Raw genomic sequence first — 23,380 nt, 5'->3', positions numbered from 1 at the left:
GCTTGCCGGAAATAGAAGTTTAGAAGCAGCGGTCTTAAGACCGCTGTTTCTTAACTCGTACGCCTCCTCTGAGGCGGCGGACGTCAATCTACCCGATCACATACAATAGGGTTGATTGACACCCCCTGCAGGGGGCGCCATTGCATAAGCAGTTCACCAGAACTGCTTGTGCAATGATAAATGGTGACAGCGTATGCTGACGGCATTTATCGATGTCTGGCGGACATGATCGCTACAGCGGATCATGTCCGCCAGACACTTGATAATTTGGCCCCTAAAGAACAGTTAAGCATTTTTTTTTTTTTAACTGATAATTGCAACATAAATATTATGTTTCATTTTCATAATTTAGACTTTTTTTATAACTATGTTTTTTTTTTTATCTACCTTAGGTTACATATATATAGCTGTAATGTACAAAGAACCACGGTTTTATTAAATTTAACAGGGAACTAATATATCAATTTTAGATCTGGTCTTGGTTTTTATGGGCTATTTCACAAAACAATAACTTTATGATATTGCAAATTGGGCTGTAATTTACAGAGAGTAATAAAAAGGTTAAAAAGTAAAGAATTGACATTTATGTCCTGCTTGGATATATAACTTTTTATTATCCATAAATTATTATTACCAATAAAACTAGGACAGATAACTCATAACTCATTAGCATTTGATGTCAGCTTATCATTCACCAAATAGACTTTCAATTAAAAGCTTTACAGTCACTGTGGCATTGAAAAATCATAGTTGGAAAACATTATTTCAGAGAATAAAATGTTGTCACCCAACTGTAGCCTAGATTCCCATCTAGATGAGGGGCTTGTTGGGCACATGATTAATTGTCCAATAAGCCATTTTTCAGCTCAGATCAGGGGCTTGATCCGATATAGATCGTAGTTTGCGGTGCAAGCGAGGGAACCCCCGCCGCCCGTAGTTTCAGCTTGCAACTCCAGCTATCCAATATACGGCGCCGTCAGATGCTAAAGTGCCGTAAGTCGGATAAACCAGCGATTTCCAGAAATCTGCGTAAGTACAAATTTCTGGAGTCGCCAGTGACTTACGGCACTTTAGAAACTGCCGGCGTCTACAAAACCTGACTAAGTTATAAAATCACCCGTACTGTCTAACACGCCTCCCAAACATAGCCCGACACGTCTAACCCTCTATCCGCTATCCCCCCTCACTCTCCTAATAATAAAAAATGTATTGACCCCTAAACCACCGCTCCCGGACCCCGTCGCACCTAATAAAGTTATTAACCCCTAAGCCGCCGCTCCTGGACCCCGCCACCACCTACATTAACTACCCCCTAATGTGAGCTCCTACCCCGCCGCCACCTACATTAACTACCCCCTAATGTGAGCTCCTACCCCGCCGCCACCTACATTAACTACCCCCTAATGTGAGCTCCTACCCCGCCGCCACCTACATTAACTACCCTCTAATGTGAGCTCCTACCCCGCTGCCAGCTACATTAACTACCCCCTAATGTGAGCTCCTACCCCGCCGCCAGCTATATTAAAATTATTAACCCCTAATTTAATCCCCCTACACCGCCGCCAGCTATATTAAATTAATTAACCCCTAATCTAATCCCCCTACACCGCCGCCACCTATATTAAATAGATTAACCCCTAATCTGACCCCCCTACACCGCCGCCACCTATATTAACTATATTAACCCTAATTATATTAGGGTTAATATAGTTAATATAGTTATTATATTATATAAATTAACTATATTAACCCTAATTATATTAGGGTTAATATAGTTAATATCGTTATTATATATATATATATATATATATATATTAAGTATAATAACCCTATCTAACTCTAACATCCCTAACTAAATTCTGATTAAAATAAATCTAATTAATATTAATATTATAAATTAAAATATTCCTATTTAAATCTAAATACTTACCTATAAAATAAACCCTAACACCTAGATTTGGAGTTTGGCGTTAGCCGTGAAAACCAGCGTTAGAGGCTCCTAACGCTGGTTTTAGGCTACCGCCGGTATTTGGAGTCACTCAAAATAGGGTCTAACGCTCACTTTTCATCCGCGACTTTTCCATACCGCAGATCCCCTTACGTCAATTGCGTATCCTATCTTTTCAATGGGATCTTTCTAACTCCAGTATTTAGAGTCGTTTCTGAAGTGAGCGTTAGACATCTAACGACAAAACTCCAGCCGCAGGAAAAAAGCCAGTAGTTAAGAGCTTTCTGGGCTAACGCCGGTTTCTAAAGCTCTTAACTACTGTACTCTAAAGTACACTAACACCCATAAACTACCTATGTACCCCTAAACCGAGGTCCCCCCACATCACCGACACTCAAATAATTTTTTTAACCCCTAATCTGCCGACCGCCACCTACGTTATCCTTATGTACCCCCAATCTGCTGTCCCTAACATCGCTGACCCCTGTATTATATTTATTAACCCCTAACCTGCCCCCCACAACGTCGCCTCCACCTACCTACACTTATTAACCCCTAATCTGCCGACCGCAAAGCGCCACCACCTACGTTATCCTTATGTACCCCTAATCTGCTGCCCCTAACACCGCCGACCCCTATATTATATTTATTAACCCCTAATCTGCCCCCCTCAACGTCGCCTCCACCTGCCTACACTTATTAACCCCTAATCTGCCGAGCGGACCTGAGCGCTACTATAATAAAGTTATTAACCCCTAATCCGCCTCACTAACCCTATAATAAATAGTATTAACCCCTAACCTGCCCTCCCTAACATCGCCGACACCTAACTTCAATTATTAACCCCTAATCTGCCGACCGTAGCTCACCGCTATTCTAATAAATGTATTAACCCCTAAAGCTAAGTCTAACCCTAACACTAACACCCCCCTAAGTTAAATATAATTTAAATCTAACGAAATTAATTAACTCTTATTAAATAAATTATTCCTATTTAAAGCTAAATACTTACCTGTAAAATAAATCCTAATACAGCTACAATATAAATTATAATTATATTATAGCTATTTTAGGATTAATATTTATTTTACAGGTAACTTTGTATTTATTTTAACCAGGTACAATAGCTATTAAATAGTAAAGAACTATTTAATAGCTAAAATAGTTAAAATAATTACAAATTTACCAGAATCAAGTTCAATCCGATTGGCTGATCCAATCAGCCAATCAGATTGAGCTCGCATTCTATTGGCTGTTCCGATCAGCCAATAGAATGCAAGCTCAATCTGATTGGCTGATTGGATCAGCCAATCGGATTGAACTTGATTCTGATTGGCTGATTCCATCAGCCAATCAGAATATTCCTACCTTAATTCCGATTGGCTGATAGAATCCTATCAGCCAATCGGAATTCGAGGGACGCCATCTTGGATGACGTCATTTAAAGGAACCGTCATTCGTCGTTCAGTCGTCGGCCAGGATGGATGTTCCGCGGTGGAGGTCTTCAGGATGCTGCCGCTTCGCTCCGGATGGATGCCGCTTGGATGAAGACTTCAATCGGATGGAAGACCTCTTCTGCCCCGCTTGGATGAAGACTTCAGCCGGATCATGGACCTCTTCAGCCCCCCGCTTGGGCTTGGATCAGGACATCGGAGGAGCTCTTCTGGACGGATCGGTGTGATACCCGGTGAGGTGAAGACAAGGTAGGATGATCTTCAGGGGCTTAGTGTTAGGTTTATTTAAGGGGGGTTTGGGTTATATTAGGGGTATGTGAGTGGTGGGTTGTAATGTTGGGGGGCTTGGGTATTGTATGTTTTTTTTTACAGGCAAAAGAGCTGTATTTCTTGGGGCATGCCCCGCAAAGGGCCCTGTTCAAGGCTGGTAAGGTAAAAGAGCTTTGAACTTTAGTAATTTAGAATAGGGTAGGGCATTTTTTTTATTTTGGGGGGCTTTGTTATTTTATTAGGGGGCTTAGAGTAGGTGTAATTAGTTTAAAATTGTTGTAATATTTTTCTTATGTTTGTAAATATTTTTTTATTTTTTGTAACTTAGTTCTTTTTATTTTTTGTACTTTAGCTAGTTTATTTAATTGTATTTATTTGTAGCAATTGTATTTATTTAATTTATTGATAGTGTAGTGTTAGGTTAATTGTAGATAATTGTAGGTAGTTTATTTAATTAATTTATTTATAGTCTAGTGTTAGGTTTAATTGTAACTTAGGTTAGGATTTCTTTTACAGGTAAATTTGTAATTATTTTAACTATTTTAGCTATTAAATAGTTCTTAACTATTTAATAGCTATTGTACCTGGTTAAAATAAATACAAAGTTACCTGTAAAATAATAAATAATTAATCCTAAAATAGCTATAATATAATTATAATTTATATTGTAGCTATATTAGGATTTATTTTACAGGTAAGTATTTAGCTTTAAATAGGAATAATTTATTTAATAAGAGTTAATTAATTTAGTTAGATTTAAATTATATTTAATTTAGGGGGGTGTTAGTGTTAGGGTTAGACTTAGCTTTAGGGGTTAATACATTTATTAGAGTAGCGGTGAGCTCCAGTCGGCAGATTAGGGGTTAATAATTGAAGTTAGGTGTCGGCGATGTTAGGGAGGGCAGATTAGGGGTTAATACTATTTATTATAGGGTTAGTGAGGCGGATTAGGGGTTAATAACTTTATTATAGTAGCGCTCAGGTCCGCTCGGCAGATTAGGGGTTAATAAGTGTAGGCAGGTGGAGGCGACGTTGAGGGGGGCAGATTAGGGGTTAATAAATATAATATAGGGGTCGGCGGTGTTAGGGGCAGCAGATTAGGGGTACATAAGGATAACGTAGGTGGCGGCGCTTTGCGGTCGGCAGATTAGGGGTTAATAAGTGTAGGCAGATGGAGGCGACGTTGAGGGGGGCAGATTAGGGGTTAATAAATATAATATAGGGGTCGGCGGTGTTAGGGGCAGCAGATTAGGGGTACATAGGGATAATGTAAGTAGCGGCGGTTTACGGAGCGGCAGATTAGGGGTTAAAAATAAAATGCAGGTGTCAGCGATAGCGGGGGCGGCAGATTAGGGGTTAATAAGTGTAAGGTTAGGGGTGTTTAGACTCGGGGTACATGTTAGAGTGTTAGGTGCAGACGTAGGAAGTGTTTCCCCATAGCAAACAATGGGGCTGCGTTAAGAGCTGAACGCGGCTTTTTTGCAGGTGTTAGGTTTTTTTTCAGCTCAAACAGCCCCATTGTTTTCTATGGGGGAATCGTGCACGAGCACGTTTTTGAGGCTGGCCGCTTGCGTAAGCAACTCTGGTATCGAGAGTTGAAGCTGCGTTAAAAATGCTCTACACTCCTTTTTTGGAGCCTAACGCAGCCTTTATGTGGACTCTCAATACCAGAGTTATTTTTATGGTGCGGCCAGAAAAAAGCCGGCGTTAGTTTTTCGGCTCGTTACCGACAAAACTCCAAATCTAGCCGTAAGATAGCTAAAATGTAATTAATAATTACATTGTAGCTATTTTAGGGTTTATATTTATTTTACAGGTAACTTGGTATTTATTTTAACTAGGTACAATAGCTATTAAATAGTTAATAACTAATGTTTATTTATTTAAAATTCCTTTCTACTACTGCTTCCTTGTCTGCCCTATCATCTCCCTAAAAGCCTGCAAGCAGTACAGTGAGTGCTATAGCAGGCAGGCTTTTACAGAGAAGACAGGGCAGATGTGTAAGGAGTGTTGAAGGCGTGAAGACATTGTTCCTGATTATTTGCTGGTTGTTGAGTGAAGTGGGGTGGTATTTCACAAAGTGAGCAGCCCTGTCACATTCCCATAGTTTGATATGTGGTCGTGTAAAAACTTATAGCTTATCCTGGGCCCCATGAGTTAGGTCTGGCTCCTATATTTTAGGGTCCCTACTTTACTCTGTTATCTCCCCTTATATAATATATTCCAGCTGCAGCCAAATCAACATTGTGCCATTCTGCGTGTGAGTGTGTCTGCTTTAAATTAAATAACACCTATTGCGGGGGGGCTCATCTTGAAAGTTTTATCAAAGGGGAGGCCCATTGTGTCTTGCAGTCCTAACAATATGCTGGCTTCTTCTCACTCATTGTTCAACTGTGCTATTATGCAGTTAGTTACAAATAAGCACTGTGAACATTGTATATGTAAACAACATTACACCAATTTCCTTTTATTTACCGATGTTTCTACAGTACTCAAAAAAGAAGCATTAAACATAATTGTAAACTACATGATTATGAACCTTCATATATAAGAATAATTTTGCAAGGAAAACTGCAGCTTTCTTTGTCAAATGAGTATATTCTTTTATGTTTATTCTTTTAAGTGATGTTCCAGTCCCTCAGAACAAAGGAACCCTTGCTAACCAATCACAAACTACAATTCAGATATGACAAGCTCTGTTTACACATGTGCAAACTGGGGTAGCCTGGAGTCCAGGCTACCCCAGTTTGCACATGTGTAAACAGAGCTTGTGTTATATCTGAATTGTAGTTTGTGATTGGTTAGCAATAAACATAAAAGAATATACTCACTTTGTGAAATACCACCCCACTTCACTCAACAACCAGCAATTAATCAGGAACAATGTCTTCACGCCTTCAACACTCCTTACACATCTGCCCTGTCTTCTCTGTAAAAGCCTGCATGCTATAGCACTCACTGTACTGCTTGCAGGCTTTTAGGGAGATGATAGGGCAGACAAGGAAGCAGTAGTAGAAAGGACTTTTAAATAAATAAACATTGGTACTTGCAGCAGTAAGCCCTGCTGGTCACACACTGCGCCTCACTGCACTCACTGCACTCACTGTACCCACACAACACTTACAGTATATATACTCACCCTCCACTTTATTAGGTACACCTTGTTAGTACCGGGTTGAATCCCCTTTTGCCTTCAGAACTGCCTTAATTCTTCATGGAATAGATACAACAAGGTATTGGAAACATTCCTCAGGCATTTTGGTCCATATTGACATTGACATCACGCAGTTGCTGCAGATTTGTCGACTCCACATCCATGATGCGAATCTATTGTTCCATCACATCCCAAAAGTGCTCTATTGGATTGAGATCTTGTGACTGTGGAGGCCATTGGAGTAGAGTGAACATGATGCATTATCCTGCAGTACGTAGCCATCAGAAGATGGGTACACTGTAGTCATAAAGGGATAGACATGGTCAGCAACAATACTTAGGAAGGCCGTGGCATTTAAACAATGCTCAATTGGTATTAAGGGGCTGAAAGTGTGCCAAGAAAATATCCCCCACACCACCACCAGCAGCCTGAACCGTTGATACAAGGCAGGATGGATCCATGCTTTCATGTTCTTTACGTCAAATTCTGACCCTACCATCTGAATGTCGTAGCTGAAATCGAGACTCATCAGACCACATAACTGCCGCTCACTGGATATGTTCTCTTTTTCAGACCATTCTCTGTAAACCCAAGAGATTGTTGTGTGTGAAAATCCCAGTAGATCAGCAAATTTAACATTGCACAGGAGGTTTACCCTGAACAAGCGAGTATCGGGGTAATTTATCTTGCCACCTCTGTTTTATTACAGTGTTCCTTTAATTAAGGGGTAGCATTTTAATCCAGGAAAATACAGTATGTCCATATTGTAAAACTGTTTATTGTGTCTTTTGTACTACATTCCATTTAGCCTTCCCTGTGCACATTTGCAAATAAAAATTGTATTAACTTTTCACAGGTAAAATAATAAAGGTCAATGTATACAATAATAAATAAATGAGTTTCTGTCATCACTGTGTAAAATATGGCATTGTTGTTGTCATCTTTTCTGACACGTTTTAATACTTTTCAGTTCATATTCTAATGTAGGCAGATTTGTTGTCAGATTTTATAACTCATGTAAATTGGGGAGTTAAACTTAACAAATGTAAACTAAAAACATTGTGTTCTTGTGTTTCTCATAAGCGTGTACATAATATTCTGCATTGTAGTTGTATCATGCTCATAGGAGTGGGTTCAGGGGTTTGGAGCTCATGTGTGGAGGTGTCGGACGTAGGGCTATCTTATGTGCTAAAAGGGGCCATTAAGATGGACTTCTCTGCAGTAGTTGGAAACTGGAACTTGGTAGATACCCTCTGTGAAGTTTGAGTGCAGTAGATGGAGACTGGCATTTGGTAGATACCCACTGTAAAGCTTGAGTGCAGTAACTGAAGACTGGAACTTGGTAGATACCCTCTGCAGAGCTTGAGTGCAGTAGCTGAAGACTGGCACTTGGTAGATACCCTCTGCAGAGCTTAAGTGCAGTAGCTGAAGACTGGAACTTGGTAGATACCCTCTGCGGAGCTTAAATGCAGTAGCTGGAGACTGGCACTTGGTAGATACCCACTGTAAAGCTTGAGTGCAGTAACTGAAGACTGGAACTTGGTAGATACCCTCTGCAGAGCTTGAGTGCAGTAGCTGAAGACTGGCACTTGGTAGATACCCACTGTAAAGCTTGAGTGCAGTAACTGAAGACTGGAACTTGGTAGATACCCTCTGTGAAGTTTGAGTGCAGTAGATGGAGACTGGCATTTGGCAGATACCCACTGTAAAGTTTGAGTGCAGTAACTGAAGACTGGAACTTGGTAGATACCCTCTGCAGAGCTTGAGTGCAGTAGCTGAAGACTGGCACTTGGTAGATACCCACTGTAAAGCTTGAGTGCAGTAACTGAAGACTGGAACTTGGTAGATACCCTCTGTGAAGTTTGAGTGCAGTAGATGGAGACTGGCATTTGGCAGATACCCACTGTAAAGTTTGAGTGCAGTAACTGAAGACTGGAACTTGGTAGATACCCTCTGCAGAGCTTGAGTGCAGTAACTGAAGACTGGAACTTGGTAGATACCCTCTGTGAAGTTTGAGTGCAGTAGATGGAGACTGGCATTTGGCAGATACCCACTGTAAAGTTTGAGTGCAGTAACTGAAGACTGGAACTTGGTAGATACCCTCTGCAGAGCTTGAGTGCAGTAGCTGAAGACTGGCACTTGGTAGATACCCTCTGCAGAGCTTAAGTGCAGTAGCTGGAGACTGGCACTTGGTAGATACCCTCTGCAGAGCTTAAATGCAGTAGCTGGAGACTGTGACTTGGTAGATACCCACTGTAAAGCTTGAGTGTAGTAGCTGAAGACTGGCACTTGGTAGATACCCACTGTAAAGCTTGAATGCAGTAGCTGAAGACTGGCATAGATACCCTCTACAAAGTTTTAGTGCCGTAGATGGAGTCTGGCATTTTGTAGATACCCACTGTAAAGCTTGAGTGCAGTAGCTGAAGACTGGCACTTGGTAGATACCCCCTGTGGAGCTTGGATGCAGTAGCTGGATACTGGAACTTGGCAAGTGTCCTCTGCAGGGCTAGGCACTGAAACGGGATATCAGTCCTTGGCAGGCTCCATCTGCAGGACTTGGGTACAGGATAACAGGTAGCAGTGACAGATTGGTGATGAGAGAATAGCCAGGAAACAAGCCGAGAGTCAGATAACAGAGCAGTCTGATAAGTCACCTAGTACAAGGAGAATCCGTTAGAGTAGTCAGGAGACAAGTAAAAGCAGTCGCTTGAGCGCAATTGAAGTTAACGTGAGTTGGGGTAGCTCGTCCTCAGAGCTCTAGTTAAAAAAGTGTCACAAAACACATCAAAAATACATATAAGACTACAGTTACACTCATAATAACATTATTTAATAAAAAATATTAAAGAAATAAAATTGCACAAAAAAGTTAGAGGCTGAAAGGTGTTAGAAAAAAAAGTCATGCACAGAACTTTAACATTGAGATACATACATGTCTAAAGATGTACATATTTATATCTGTATATATGTATTTACAGACATATATACACATATAAACACATGAATACATATCTATGGATACATATAAAAATATTTAAGTGTATTGGAGCCCTTTGCAGTCGAGTAGCTGAAAACCTAAAAAAACTAAATTATGCAATATTCTTATTTAATAAAGGGTTTTACTGTGTATTTACTATAAATATTTCACATTCTAATGTCCTGCACATAGCAGAATATGTTCTATACATTGATAAATAAATATTCATATATATATAAATATATATATATATATATATTTATATATATATATACACAGTATATATACGTATATATATATATATATATATATATACAGTATATATATGTACAGTATATATATATATATAAATATATGTATATATCTATACCTATATATAATAATCTATATATTCTACCAAAATATCACCAGTTATACGTAGAAATATGTATTTATGAATAAATAGGACATATTCTGCTATGTGAAGAAAATATGAATGTGAAATATTAATATTTTTATGTCGGGTTAGCACACTTGAGAATATGTGATCGTGATAATGCACGAGTAGGGTGTTGGGTTTTCCCCCCACTTTTTTTGCTCTATTGACTTCTATGGGGCAATAAGTATATTGTAATATTCTATGGCCTAGATTTAGAGTTCGGCGGTAAAAGGGCTGTTAACGCTCCGCGGGTTTTTTTCTGGCCGCACCATAAATTTAACTCTGGTATCGAGAGTTCAAACAAATGCTGCGTTAGGCTCCAAAAAAGGAGCGTAGAGCATTTATACCGCAAATGCAACTCTCGATACCAGAGTTGCTTACGGACGCGGCCGGCATCAAAAACGTGCTCGTGCACGATTCTCCCATAGGAAACAATGGGGCTGTTTGAGCTGAAAAAAAACCTAACACCTGCAAAAAAGCAGCGTTCAGCTCCTAACGCAGCCCCATTGTTTCCTATGGGGAAACACCTCCTAAGTCTGCACCTAACACCCTAACATGTACCCCGAGTCTAAACACCCCTAACCTTACACTTATTAACTCCTAATCTGCCGCCCCCGCTATCGCTGACCCCTGCATTACACTTTTAACCCCTAATCTGCCGCTCCGTAAACCGCCGCCACCTACGTTATCCCTATGTACCCCTAATCTGCTGCCCTAACATCGCCGACCCCTATGTTATATTTATTAACCCCTAATCTGCCCCCCACATCGTCGCCGACACCTGCCTACACTTATTAACCCCTAATCTGCCGACCGGAGCTCACCGCTATTCTAATAAATGGATTAACCCCTAAAGCTAAGTCTAACCCTAACACTAACACCCCCCTAAGTTAAATATAATTTTTATCTAACAAAATAAATTAACTCTTATTAAATAAATGATTCCTATTTAAAGCTAAATACTTACCTGTAAAATAAATCCTAATATAGCTACAATATAAATTATAATTATATTATAGCTATTTTAGGATTAATATTTATTTTACAGGCAACTTTGTAATTATTTTAACCAGGTACAATAGCTATTAAATAGTTAAGAACTATTTAATAGTTACCTAGTTAAAATAATAACAAATTTACCTGTAAAATAAATCATAACCTAAGATATAATTAAACCTAACACTACCCTATCAATAAAATAATTAAATAAACTACCTACAATTACCTACAATTAACCTAACACTACACTATCAATAAATTAATTAAACACAATTGCTACAAATAAATAAAATTAAATAAACTATCTAAAGTACAAAAAATAAAAAAGAACTAAGTTACAGAAAATAATAAAATATTTACAAACATAATAAAAATATTACAACAATTTTAAACTAATTACACCTACTCTAAGCCCCCTAATAAAATAACAAAGCCCCCCAAAATAAAAAATTCCCTACCCTATTCTAAAATACAAATATTACAAGCTCTTTTACCTTACCAGCCCTGAACAGGGCCCTTTGCGGGGCATGCCCCAAGAATTTCAGCTCTTTTGCCTGTAAAAAAAAACATACAATACCCCCCCCCAACATTACAACCCACCACCCACATACCCCTAATCTAACCCAAACCCCCCTTAAATAAACCTAACACTACCCCCCTGATGATCTTCCTACCTTGTCTTCACCATGCCAGGTTCACCGATCCGTCCTGGCTCCAAGATCTTCATCCAACCCAAGCGTGGGCTAGACATCCACTGAAGAAGTCCAGAAGAGGGTCCAAAGTCTTCCTCCTATCCGGCAAGAAGAGGACATCCGGACCGGCAAACATCTTCTCCAAGCGGCATCTTCTATCTTCTTCCATCCGATGACGACCGGCTCCATCTTGAAGACCTCCAGCGCGGATCCATCCTCTTCTTCCGACGACTAGACGACGAATGACGGTTCCTTTAAGGGACGTCATCCAAGATGGCGTCCCTCGAATTCCGATTGGCTGATAGGATTCTATCAGCCAATCGGAATTAAGGTAGGAATTTTCTGATTGGCTGATGGAATCAGCCAATCAGAATATAGTTCAATCCGATTGGCTGATCCAATCAGCCAATCAGATTGAGCTCGCATTCTATTGGCTGATCGGAACAGCCAATAGAATGCGAGCTCAATCTGATTGGCTGATTGGATCAGCCAATCGGATTGAACTATATTCTGATTGGCTGATTCCATCAGCCAATCAGAAAATTCCTACCTTAATTCCGATTGGCTGATAGAATCCTATCAGCCAATCGGAATTCGAGGGACGCCATCTTGGATGACGTCCCTTAAAGGAACCGTCATTCGTCGTCTAGTCGTCGGAAGAAGAGGATGGATCCGCGCTGGAGGTCTTCAAGATGGAGCCGGTCGTCATCGGATGGAAGAAGATAGAAGATGCCGCTTGGAGAAGATGTTTGCCGGTCCGGATGTCCTCTTCTTGCCGGATAGGAGGAAGACTTTGGACCCTCTTCTGGACTTCTTCAGTGGATGTCTAGCCCACGCTTGGGTTGGATGAAGATCTTGGAGCCAGGACGGATCGGTGAACCTGGCATGGTGAAGACAAGGTAGGAAGATCATCAGGGGGGTAGTGTTAGGTTTATTTAAGGGGGGTTTGGGTTAGATTAGGGGTATGTGGGTGGTGGGTTGTAATGTTGGGGGGGGGTATTGTATGTTTTTTTTTACAGGCAAAAGAGCTGAAATTCTTGGGGCATGCCCCGCAAAGGGCCCTGTTCAGGGCTGGTAAGGTAAAAGAGCTTGTAATATTTGTATTTTAGAATAGGGTAGGGAATTTTTTATTTTGGGGGGCTTTGTTATTTTATTAGGGGGCTTAGAGTAGGTGTAATTAGTTTAAAATTGTTGTAATATTTTTATTATGTTTGTAAATATTTTATTATTTTCTGTAACTTAGTTCTTTTTTATTTTTTGTACTTTAGATAGTTTATTTAATTTTATTTATTTGTAGCAATTGTGTTTAATTAATTTATTGATAGTGTAGTGTTAGGTTAATTGTAGGTAATTGTAGGTAGTTTATTTAATTATTTTATTGATAGGGTAGTGTTAGGTTTAATTATATCTTAGGTTATGATTTATTTTACAGGTAAATTTGTTATTATTTTAACTAGGTAACTATTAAATAGTTCTTAACTATTTAATAGCTATTGTACCTGGTTAAAATAATTACAAAGTTGCCTGTAAAATAAATATTAATCCTAAAATAGCTATAATATAATTATAATTTATATTGTAGCTATATTAGGATTTATTTTACAGGTAAGTATTTAGCTTTAAATAGGAATCATTTATTTAATAAGAGTTAATTTATTTCGTTAGATAAAAATTATATTTAACTTAGGGGGGTGTTAGTGTTAGGGTTAGACTTAGCTTTAGGGGTTAATACATTTATTAGAATAGCGGTGAGCTCCGGTCGGCAGATTAGGGGTTAATAAGTGTAGGTAGGTGTCGGCGACGTTGTGGGGGGCAGATTAGGGGTTAATAAATATAACATAGGGGTCGGCGATGTTAGGGGTAGCAGATTAGGGGTACATAGGGATAACGTAGGTGGCGGCGATTTGCGGTCGGAAGATTAGGGGTTAATTATTTTAAGTAGCTTGCGGCGACGTTGTGGGGGGCAAGTTAGGGGTTAATAGATATAATACAGGGGTCGGCGGTGTTAGGGGCAGCAGATTAGGGGTACATAAGTATAACGTAGGTGGCGGTCGGCAGATTAGGGGTTAAAAATTTTAATCGAGTGGCGGCGATGTGGGGGGAGCTCGGTTTAGGGGTACATAGGTAGTTTATGGGTGTTAGTGTACTTTAGGGTACAGTAGTTAAGAGCTTTATAAACCGGCGTTAGCCAGAAAGCTCTTAACTCCTGCTATTTTCAGGCGGCTGGAATCTTGTCGTTAGAGCTCTAACGCTCACTGCAGAAACGACTCTAAATACCGGCGTTAGGAAGATCCCATTGAAAAGATAGGCTACGCAAATGGCGTAGGGGGATCTGCGGTATGGAAAAGTCGCGGCTGTAAAGTGAGCGTTAGACCCTTTAATCACTGACTCCAAATACCAGCGGGCGCCCAAAACCAGCGTTAGGAGCCTCTAACGCTGGTTTTGACGGCTACCGCCGAACTCTAAATCTAGGCCTATGTTTGGCTTTTTGCGCATGTTGGGTTAGTGCACAAGTGGAATTTTTTTTACTTTCAACTTGTAATATGACTGCTACCTGACGTGTGCAAAAGCTTACTTCTAGTGAAATTAGCGGGAGCGTTAAAACACCATTCGAATAAATGTTTAATCATGTCTTGGAAAACAGTGTGACTGACAGACAAAAGGCCTTACATCACCTGGCCACCAGGAGGAGGCAAAGACCCCCTACCAGAGCTTTAAAGGCACAGTCTACTCCAGAATTTTTATTGTTTAAAACGATAGATAATACCTTTATTACCCATTCACCAGTTTTTCATAATCAACACTGTTATATTAATACACTTTTACTTCTGTGATTACCTTGTATCCAAGCCTCTTCAGACTGCCACCTTATCTCAGTTATTATGAAAGACATGCATTTTAGCCAATCAATGCAGACTCTTAAATAACTCCACGGGAGTGAGCACAATGCTATCTATATGGCATACATGAACTAGCAGTGTATAACTGTCAAGAATGGTCAAAATGCACTGAGATAAGAGGCAGTTCAACGGCTTAAAAATTTGCATAGGAGCCTACCTAGGTTTAGCTTTCCACAAAGAATACAAAGAGAGAAAATTATTCCCTATCTGATTCATAAAAGTTTAATTTTGACTAGACTCTCCCTTTAAGGTTATCTGTTAAAATGAATTTGAATGAACTCTTGCTGTTAAAATGACAGTGAAATTAAACTCAAAATTGAGCACCAATACATTAATTTAATCAGTGAAAGTAAAACATTGTATTATGTGCCCCGTATTTATTTTATATGATTGTTAATGCTGTAAAATACCTTTCAAAATTATTCTTGTTCCACACCCCCTAAAGTGACTGGAACTCAAATTCTTCAACATAAGTATGATGCAAAATGCTACAAATTTCCAGAACCAGCAAAATACTACACAGTGATTGCTTAGAGCAGGATACAAACTAATTTACAACTTGCTTTTAATTGGTCACAATCAATGGAAATAATATAAACATGCTCAAAAGTGTTTTCAAGTGGATTTTTTTTTCACTGACGGTCACTATGTGGTTTTGCAGATTTGAAATGTCCTTAAAGCAACTTCTTAATCTTAATTCACAAATGATTCCTAATATACCATATGCATTTATAACTAAGTGAAATATAATGCCCATGCTCCCTAGGTTTATTTCAAAAGGCTCGAAATATTCTAAGTCAGCTGTGAACAACATATTTACAAGATTCTTATTCTTAAGACCGCTGCTCTTTAACTAGTCGGCCTGCTCTGAGGCAGCGGACAGCAATCTGCCCGATCGCATACGATCAGGTTGATTGACACCCCCTGCTAGCGGCCAATCTGCCGTGAATCTGCAGGGGGCGGCATTGCACAAGTAGCTCACCAGAACTGCTTGTGCAATGATAAATGCTGACAGCGTATGCTGTCGATATTTATCGATGTACGGGGGACATGATTGCTACAGCGGACGTCCGTCCGCACTTTCATAAATCGGCCCCTTTGTCTCAGTTTGATTCTGAAAAATAAGAATAATTTGCTTTCATACTATTTAAAGCTACAGTAAAATAATAAAAAATTATCTGCAGAAAATAAACATGTTGAAAGCATTGAAACTGTCATTTTGTTAGTAAAATGTGCATGGTTTTACAGACAAGGTACATACCCTTTGAAAATCCTTGAATTTATTTATCGTATTTCCTTTACTGTAGCCAGTTAGATACACATGAACTGTTATACTAAGCAACTGATACTAATCAACTGTTCACTGTGTTGAATGTTGCAAGGTTGGGGTTTAGAGGCCTGTAAAATGCATTAAAACCTCTATGGGGACTAAGGAAAAACATAATTTTTAGAATTACATTAACAAAAAAAGCAGACAAAAAAATTAAACTACAGTGCAAACTTTTTGTTTACTAACAAAATTAAATGTTATAATGAATTACATTTTGAGTTCCAGAAACTGTTGTCTGCTGTCTTCTAACTATTAAAATATTTACTGACCTATGCTTTCCCAGGCAATAGTATGTGGCCAATTGTAATTATACTTATAAATTAAAGTCATAGGGGTCGATTTACTAAGCAGTCAATTCTGCTTATTCCGCATGAGCCTTCAGGCTCGCCAGAATCAGGAGTTAAGAAGCAGAGGTCTTAAGACCGTTGCTTCTTAACTCGTCCGCCACCTCTGAGGCTGCGGACAGCAATAATCCTGATCAAATGCGATTGGGATGATTGACACCCCCTGCTAGTGGCCAATTTGCCGCAAATCTGCGGGGGGGGGGGGGTTCATTGCACAAGCATTTCACTAGAAATGCTTGTGCAATGTTAAATGCCGACAGCGTATGCTTTTAGCGATGTCGGGCGGACATGATCTGTCCAACATTTAGTAAATGCGTTCTTTTATTCTTTTCAAAATTTTTATCAAATCCAAAGGGAAAAAAGAAAATAAATTAATGAATAGGCTTTATATAAATGTATTAATTGTACTAAAATCTTGATTGAGGTTTTTTTACATTTTCGATTCAATGTAACGATGATAATAAAGTTCATAATGTTTTTCTTTCAATATAGGTGAAGAAAATTTATTGGCAATTTTGAAACGAAGATGGTGGAAGTATATGTTTTTAGGAATAATCGACATAGAAGCCAAATACTTGGTGGTAAAAGCCTATCAGTATACCACTTTGATTAGTATACAGGTAAATTATCTCTGAATTCCTTTTTTTATCATGCATAATATTTGTATAAGGCAAACTAGAGTTCTACTGTATATATTAATATATAACTTTTTTTTCAAATTATTTTTTATGCTTTCATGTATCTATTTATGAATATTATACATACAGCATCATGTTTGTGACCATATAAAAATATTCATAAAACCATTAAACAATCCTTATTAATGTGTATAAAACCCATTCTATTTGACATAAAGGGCTAGATTACAAGTGGAGTGCTATTTTAATGTGCGCCCATAAAGGGGCAAATTTACCCCTTTACTGACACACGTTAAATAACCAGCCATTACAATTGGCTGGTTAATGCTCCCGCAAGCTCCCAGGAGCACTTTGCGCTTAGAGCAATTAACCTCTGGTTAATTGAAAAAAATGTCCCTTAATGCCTCCCCCCCAAATAAAGTGTACAAAGCAGTTATAGGGGTATAAAGTGAGGGGATGTGGGTGTTATAAAAAAGTGTCACTGAAAAGTGCCTTTACATTGTGGTCTATGGGGACTGTGTTTATACTGCTAATATATATGTATATGCTTATATACATATATATTTATGTGTTAATATGTGTATATATATATACTTATAAAACATAAATATATATGAATATATTCATATATATATATTCTTAATTTGCTGCCCAACACTGCGCTACTTAACCCCTGCGTAGCACTAGCTTCTCTGTTATGTCTCACGGCATCAGAACAAGGCTCCCCTTGGAGCCTATAGAACCATGCTCTTGTGTTCGCATTGCACCTTACTTGTAATCACTGAGTGCATCGCAAATAGAGCAATTTTGCACTCCACTTGTAATCTAGTCCAAAATATGTTACAAAAAACTTATGCTATGACATTTTGTAAATGCTCCCACTCCGATAATGGATAAACTTATAAATAACCCTTCAATCGCATTTAGAAAAAAAAAATCTGAAAAAATCCCTCAACTGTATTTCATGCGGGGGATAAAATTCTCTTAAAATTAAATATTCCCTTTTTGTGAATACTCTATTACAAAGTTTAGTAAATAATAATAATAACAACAATTATTATTATTATTATTATTAATAATAATAATAATATTTTTAACAATATGTCGGTTAGATTACTAAAAAGCAGTGTTGGCCGGTCCTAACGCTGCTTTTTAACGCCCGCTGGTATTACGAGTCTTGCAGGTACAGGCTCACCGCTCACTTTTTTAGCCAGACTTGGAAATACCGCAAATCCACTTACGTAAATTGCGTAACCCATTTTTTCAATGGGACTTGTATAGCGCCGGTGTAACAAGTCTGACAAAAAGTGAGCGGTAGACCCTCTCCCGTCAAGACTGGTACCGCATTTTAAAGTCAGTAGTTAAGAGTTTTATGGTACAACGCCGTAGCATAAAACTCTTAACTAAAGTGCTAAAAAGTACACTAACACCCATAAACTACCTATTAACCCCTAAACCGAGGCCCTCCCTCATCGCAAACACTAAAATTCAATTTTTAACCCCTAATCTGCCGAACCGTACATCGCCGCCACTATAATAAATATATTAACCCCTAAACCGCTGCACTCCCGCCTCACAAACATTAGTTAAATATTATTAATCACTAATCTGCCGTCCCTAACATTGCCGCCACTTATCTACATTTATTAACCCCTAATCTGCCACCCCCAACGTCGCCACCACTATACTAAAGTTATTAACCCCTAAATCTAAGTCTAACCCTAACCCCCCCAACTTAAATATAATTAAAAGAAATCTAAATAAAATTCCTATCATTAACTAAATTATTCCTATTTAAAACTAAATACTTACCTATCAAATAAACCCTAAGCTAGCTACAATATAACTAATAGTACATTGTAGCTATCTTAGGGGTTTATTTTTATTTTACAGGCATGTTTGTATTTATTTTAACTAGGTACAATAGTTGTTAAATAGTTATTAACTATTTAATAACTCCCTAGTTAAAATAAATACAAAAGTACCTGTAAAATAAAACCTTAACCTAAGTTACAATTACACCTAACACTACACTATAATTAAATTAATTCCCGAAATTAAATACAATTAAATACAATTAAATAAAAATAACTAAAGTACAAAAAAAGCACTAAATTACAGAAAATAATAAACAAATTACAAGATTTTTAAACTAATTACACCTAATCTAATCCCCCTAACAAAATAAAAAAGCCCCCCCAAAATAAAAAAAGCCCTAGCCTGAACTAAATTACAAATAGCCCTTAAAAGGGTCTTTTGCGGGGCATTGCCCCAAAGTAATCAGCTCTTGTACCTGTAAAAAAAATTACAAATCCCCCCCAACATTAAAACCCACCACCCACACAACCAACCATACTCTAAAACCCACCCAATACCCCCTTAAAAAATCCTAACACTAACCCCTTGAAGATCACCTTACCGGGAGAAGTCTTCATCCAACCGGGCTGAAGTCCTCAACAAAGCCGGGAGAAGTCTTCATCCAAGCCGGGCGAAGTGGTCCTCCAGACGGGCAGAAGTCTTCATCCAGACGGCATCTTCTATCTTCATCCATCTGGCGCAGAGCGGGTCCATCTTCAAGACATCCGATGCGGAAGTTATGGGTTGTTAGGTTTAGGGTTAGACTTAGGTTTAGGGGTTAATAACTTTAATATAGTGGCGGCGACATTGGGGGCGGCAGATTAGGGGTTAATAAATGTAGGTAGGTGGCGGCGATGTTAGGGCCGGCAGATTAGGGGTTAATAATATTTAAGTAATGTTTGCAAGTCGGGAGTGCGGCGGTTTAGGGGTTAATATGTTTATTATAGTGGCGGCGACGTTGGGGGCAGCAGATTAGCGGTTAATAATTATAATGTAGGTGTCGGCGATGTCGGGGGCGGCAGATTAGGGGTTAATAAGTGTAAGATTAGGGGTGTTTAGACTCGGGGTTCATGTTAGGGTGTTAGGTGTAGACGTAAATTTTATTTCCTTATAGGAATCAATGGGGCTGCGTTAGTGAGTTTTAAGCTGCTTTTTGGCAGGTGTTAGACTTTTTTTCAGCCGGCTCTCCCCCTTGATTCCTATGGGGAAATCGAGCATGTTAGCAGCGCTGGTATTGGAGTGCGATAATGAGCAAAATTTTGCTCAACGCTCACTTCTTGTCTGGTTTGTAAAAACATGTAATGCCAGCGCTGTCTGTAAGTGAGCGGTGAGCATAAACTGCTCGTTAGCACCGCATAGCCTCTAACGCAAAACTCGTAATATAGCTGTGTGTTTTTTAATGTTAATAAATGAGAAAATGCAAGTGTTTTTAATAGAACTTTTAATGCATTGGAATTTGATTTACATTAAATTATGTATAAGTTTATCCATTATCGGAGTGGGAGCATTTACAAAATGTCATAGCATAATTATTAAAATGGGCCTTCTGAGCTCTGAAGAAAATAATCTGGAATTAAATCCTGGTAGAATAGATGATTTCGAGTGGTGAAGCTGAGGATTTTGACTTTTTTCAATATAGAAAAATCTATCTGTGTGCCATTGTGGTCACCATGACCTCCATGTTGTAAATTAATTTTAGGTTCCAACTCCTCATGATAGTGTAAATAAGGTACAGTTTACTTGGTTTTAAACAAACTCCTGTACAAATGTATACCAAGGCTTCATTGGGTGGTGAATAAGGGGTGTTTATTGTACTATCTCATAAGCAATTAGTAGTTGACAAGCTCTTGGACTGACTCTCATCATAGGGGCTTTATAGATTTGTAATGCTTTTTTCTTAGACTATAATCTAGAACCATATTGTAGCTAAGGCTTTAAATAAAATTAATAGTAAAACATAGATCAGATCTATTATTATTATTATTATTATTATCATTATTAATAATAAACAAAGCTAACCCTGTTACATATATTATATAATAGGCTTTAACTGATTCACTTTTTACTAAATTATTATGACTAGTATTGTTGTCTGCAGACTCAAGGCACAATTGGCTCCTTCAAATTAGGTAAATGGTGAATAGAGTTTGGTTATAGAAAAACAATTGCAGTTACATTTATGTTATGTTATAAAATGCTTAGACTTAGCTGACAAGTTAATCTATAGAGACACAACAGAAATGTCTTGTGTTTAGAAAGAAAAGAGTCCGATGGCACTACTCTATTATGTTGCAAACCCCCCAGTATGTAGTAAACTGAAAACAGATAATCTATCATTTTAGGAGCAGTAGGTATTGTGTGTATAATTTGAAGCTACAGAGATTTAAAGATAGGTAAAGAGACCTATTCTTCAGGAGAATACACATCACTGAGTGCTATATGTGTATTCTCCTAAAGATATGGGGGCATATGTATTAAGCTCCGGATGGAGCTTGATGCCCCGTGTTTCTGGCGAGCCTGCAGGCTCGCCAGAAACAGCAGTTATGAAGCAGCGGTCACAAAGACTGATTCAGCTGACTCATGCTTAGTAAAAATTGTAATATCTAAACTACCTTGTATGCTCACTGCTATTGCAAACAATCGGCTAGATTATGAGTTTTGCGTTATGAGCGGCGCGGTGCTAACTTGCAAGTTATTGTCACTGCTCACTTACCTACAGCGCTGGTATTACAAGTTTTCATAAACCCGGCGTTAGCAGGCAATATTGCAGCGTAAAGCAAAATTGAGCTCCATACCGCACTCCAATACCAGCGCTGCGGTGAGCTGCGGTGAGCTGGTTTTACGTGCTTGTGCACAATTTCCCCATAGACATTAATGGGGAGAGCCGGCTGAAAAAAAGCCTAACACCTGCAATAAAGCAGCGTAAAGCTCCGTAACGCAGCCCCATTGATTCCTATAGGGAAATAAAAAGTTATGTTTACACCTAACACCCTAACATAAACCCTGAGTCTAAACACCCCTATTCTGCCTCCCCCGACATCGCCGACACCTACATTATACTTATTAACCCCTAATCTGCTGCCCCCAACATCGCCGCCACCTACATTACACTTATTAACCCCTAATGTCGCCGCCACCTACCAACACTTATTAACCCCTAATCTGCCACCCCCAATGTCGCCGCCACCTACCTACACTTATTAACCCCTAATCTGCCGCCCCCAATGTCACCGCCACTATACTAAAGTTATTAACCCCTAACCCTAAAAACCCCTAACTTTAATCTAATTAAAATAAATCTAAATAAAACCTTCTTTTAATAACTAAATAATTCCTATTTAAAACTAAATACTTACCTGTAAAATAAACCCTAAGCTAGCTACAATAAAACTAATAGTTACATTCTAGCTATCTTAGGTTTTATTTTTATTTCACAGGCAAGTTTGTATTTATTTTAACTAGGTAGAATAGTTAGTAAATAGTTATTAACTATTTACTAACTACCTAGCTAAAATAAATACAAATTTACCTGTAAAATAAAACCTAACCTGAGTTACACTAACACCTAACATTACACTACAATTAAATAAATGACATAAAATAAATACAATTAACTAATTTACAAAAACCCCACTAAATTACACAAAATAAAAAATTAATTATCAGATATTTAAACTAATTACACCTAATCTAATAGCCCTATCAAAATAAAAAAGCCCCCCCAAAATAAAAAAACCCTAGCCTAAACTAAACTACCAATAGCCCTTAAAAGGGCCTTTTGCTGGGCATTGCCCCAAAGAAATCAGCTCTTTTACCTGTAAAAAAAATACAAACAACCCCCAACAGTAAAACCCACCACCCACACAACCAACCCCCCAAATAAAAGCCTAACTAAAAAAACCTAAGCTCCCCTTTGCCCTGAAAAGGGCATTTGGGTGGTCATTGCCCTTAAAAGGGCATTTAGCTCTTTTTATGCCCAAACCCTAAGCTAAAAATAAAGCCCACCCAATAAACCCTTAAAAAAAACCTAACACTAACCCCTGAAGATCCACTTACAGTTTTTGTGTAATTTAGTGTTTGTTTCTTTTTATAATTTAGTTAATTGTATTTAATTAATGTAATTTATTTAATTGTAGTGTAAGGGTAGATGTTAGTGTAAGACAGGTTAGGTTTTATTTTACAGGTAAATTTGTATTTATTTTAGCTAGGTAGTTAGTAAATAATTAATAACTATTTAGTAACTATTCTACCTAGTTAAAATAAATACAAACTTGCCTGTGAAATAAAAATATAACCTAAGATAGCTACAATGTAACTATTAGTTATATTGTAGCTATCTTAGGGTTTATTTTATAGGTAAGCTTTTAGTTTTAAATAGGAATTATTTAGTTAATGATAG

At 38.3% G+C, this 23,380-nt stretch overlaps 1 protein-coding gene across 1 annotated transcript in view; it reads left to right on the top strand.

Annotated features, from left to right (window-relative positions):
* The window catches only part of SLC35F1 (solute carrier family 35 member F1), a 786,899-nt gene that overhangs the window by 487,092 nt on the left and 276,427 nt on the right, over positions 1 to 23,380 (top strand). The window contains exon 3 of the mRNA XM_053710794.1: positions 16,979 to 17,106. Within this exon, the coding sequence (XP_053566769.1) occupies positions 16,979 to 17,106 (128 nt within the window). The remainder of the gene's footprint in view (positions 1 to 16,978; positions 17,107 to 23,380) is intronic.

Source organism: Bombina bombina, chromosome 4, assembly GCF_027579735.1.
Source record: "Bombina bombina isolate aBomBom1 chromosome 4, aBomBom1.pri, whole genome shotgun sequence".
NCBI classification, from domain to species: domain Eukaryota; kingdom Metazoa; phylum Chordata; class Amphibia; order Anura; family Bombinatoridae; genus Bombina; species Bombina bombina.
The sequence above is the reverse complement of the archived record's forward strand: the minus strand, read 5'-3'. Positions and strand labels throughout refer to the sequence as shown.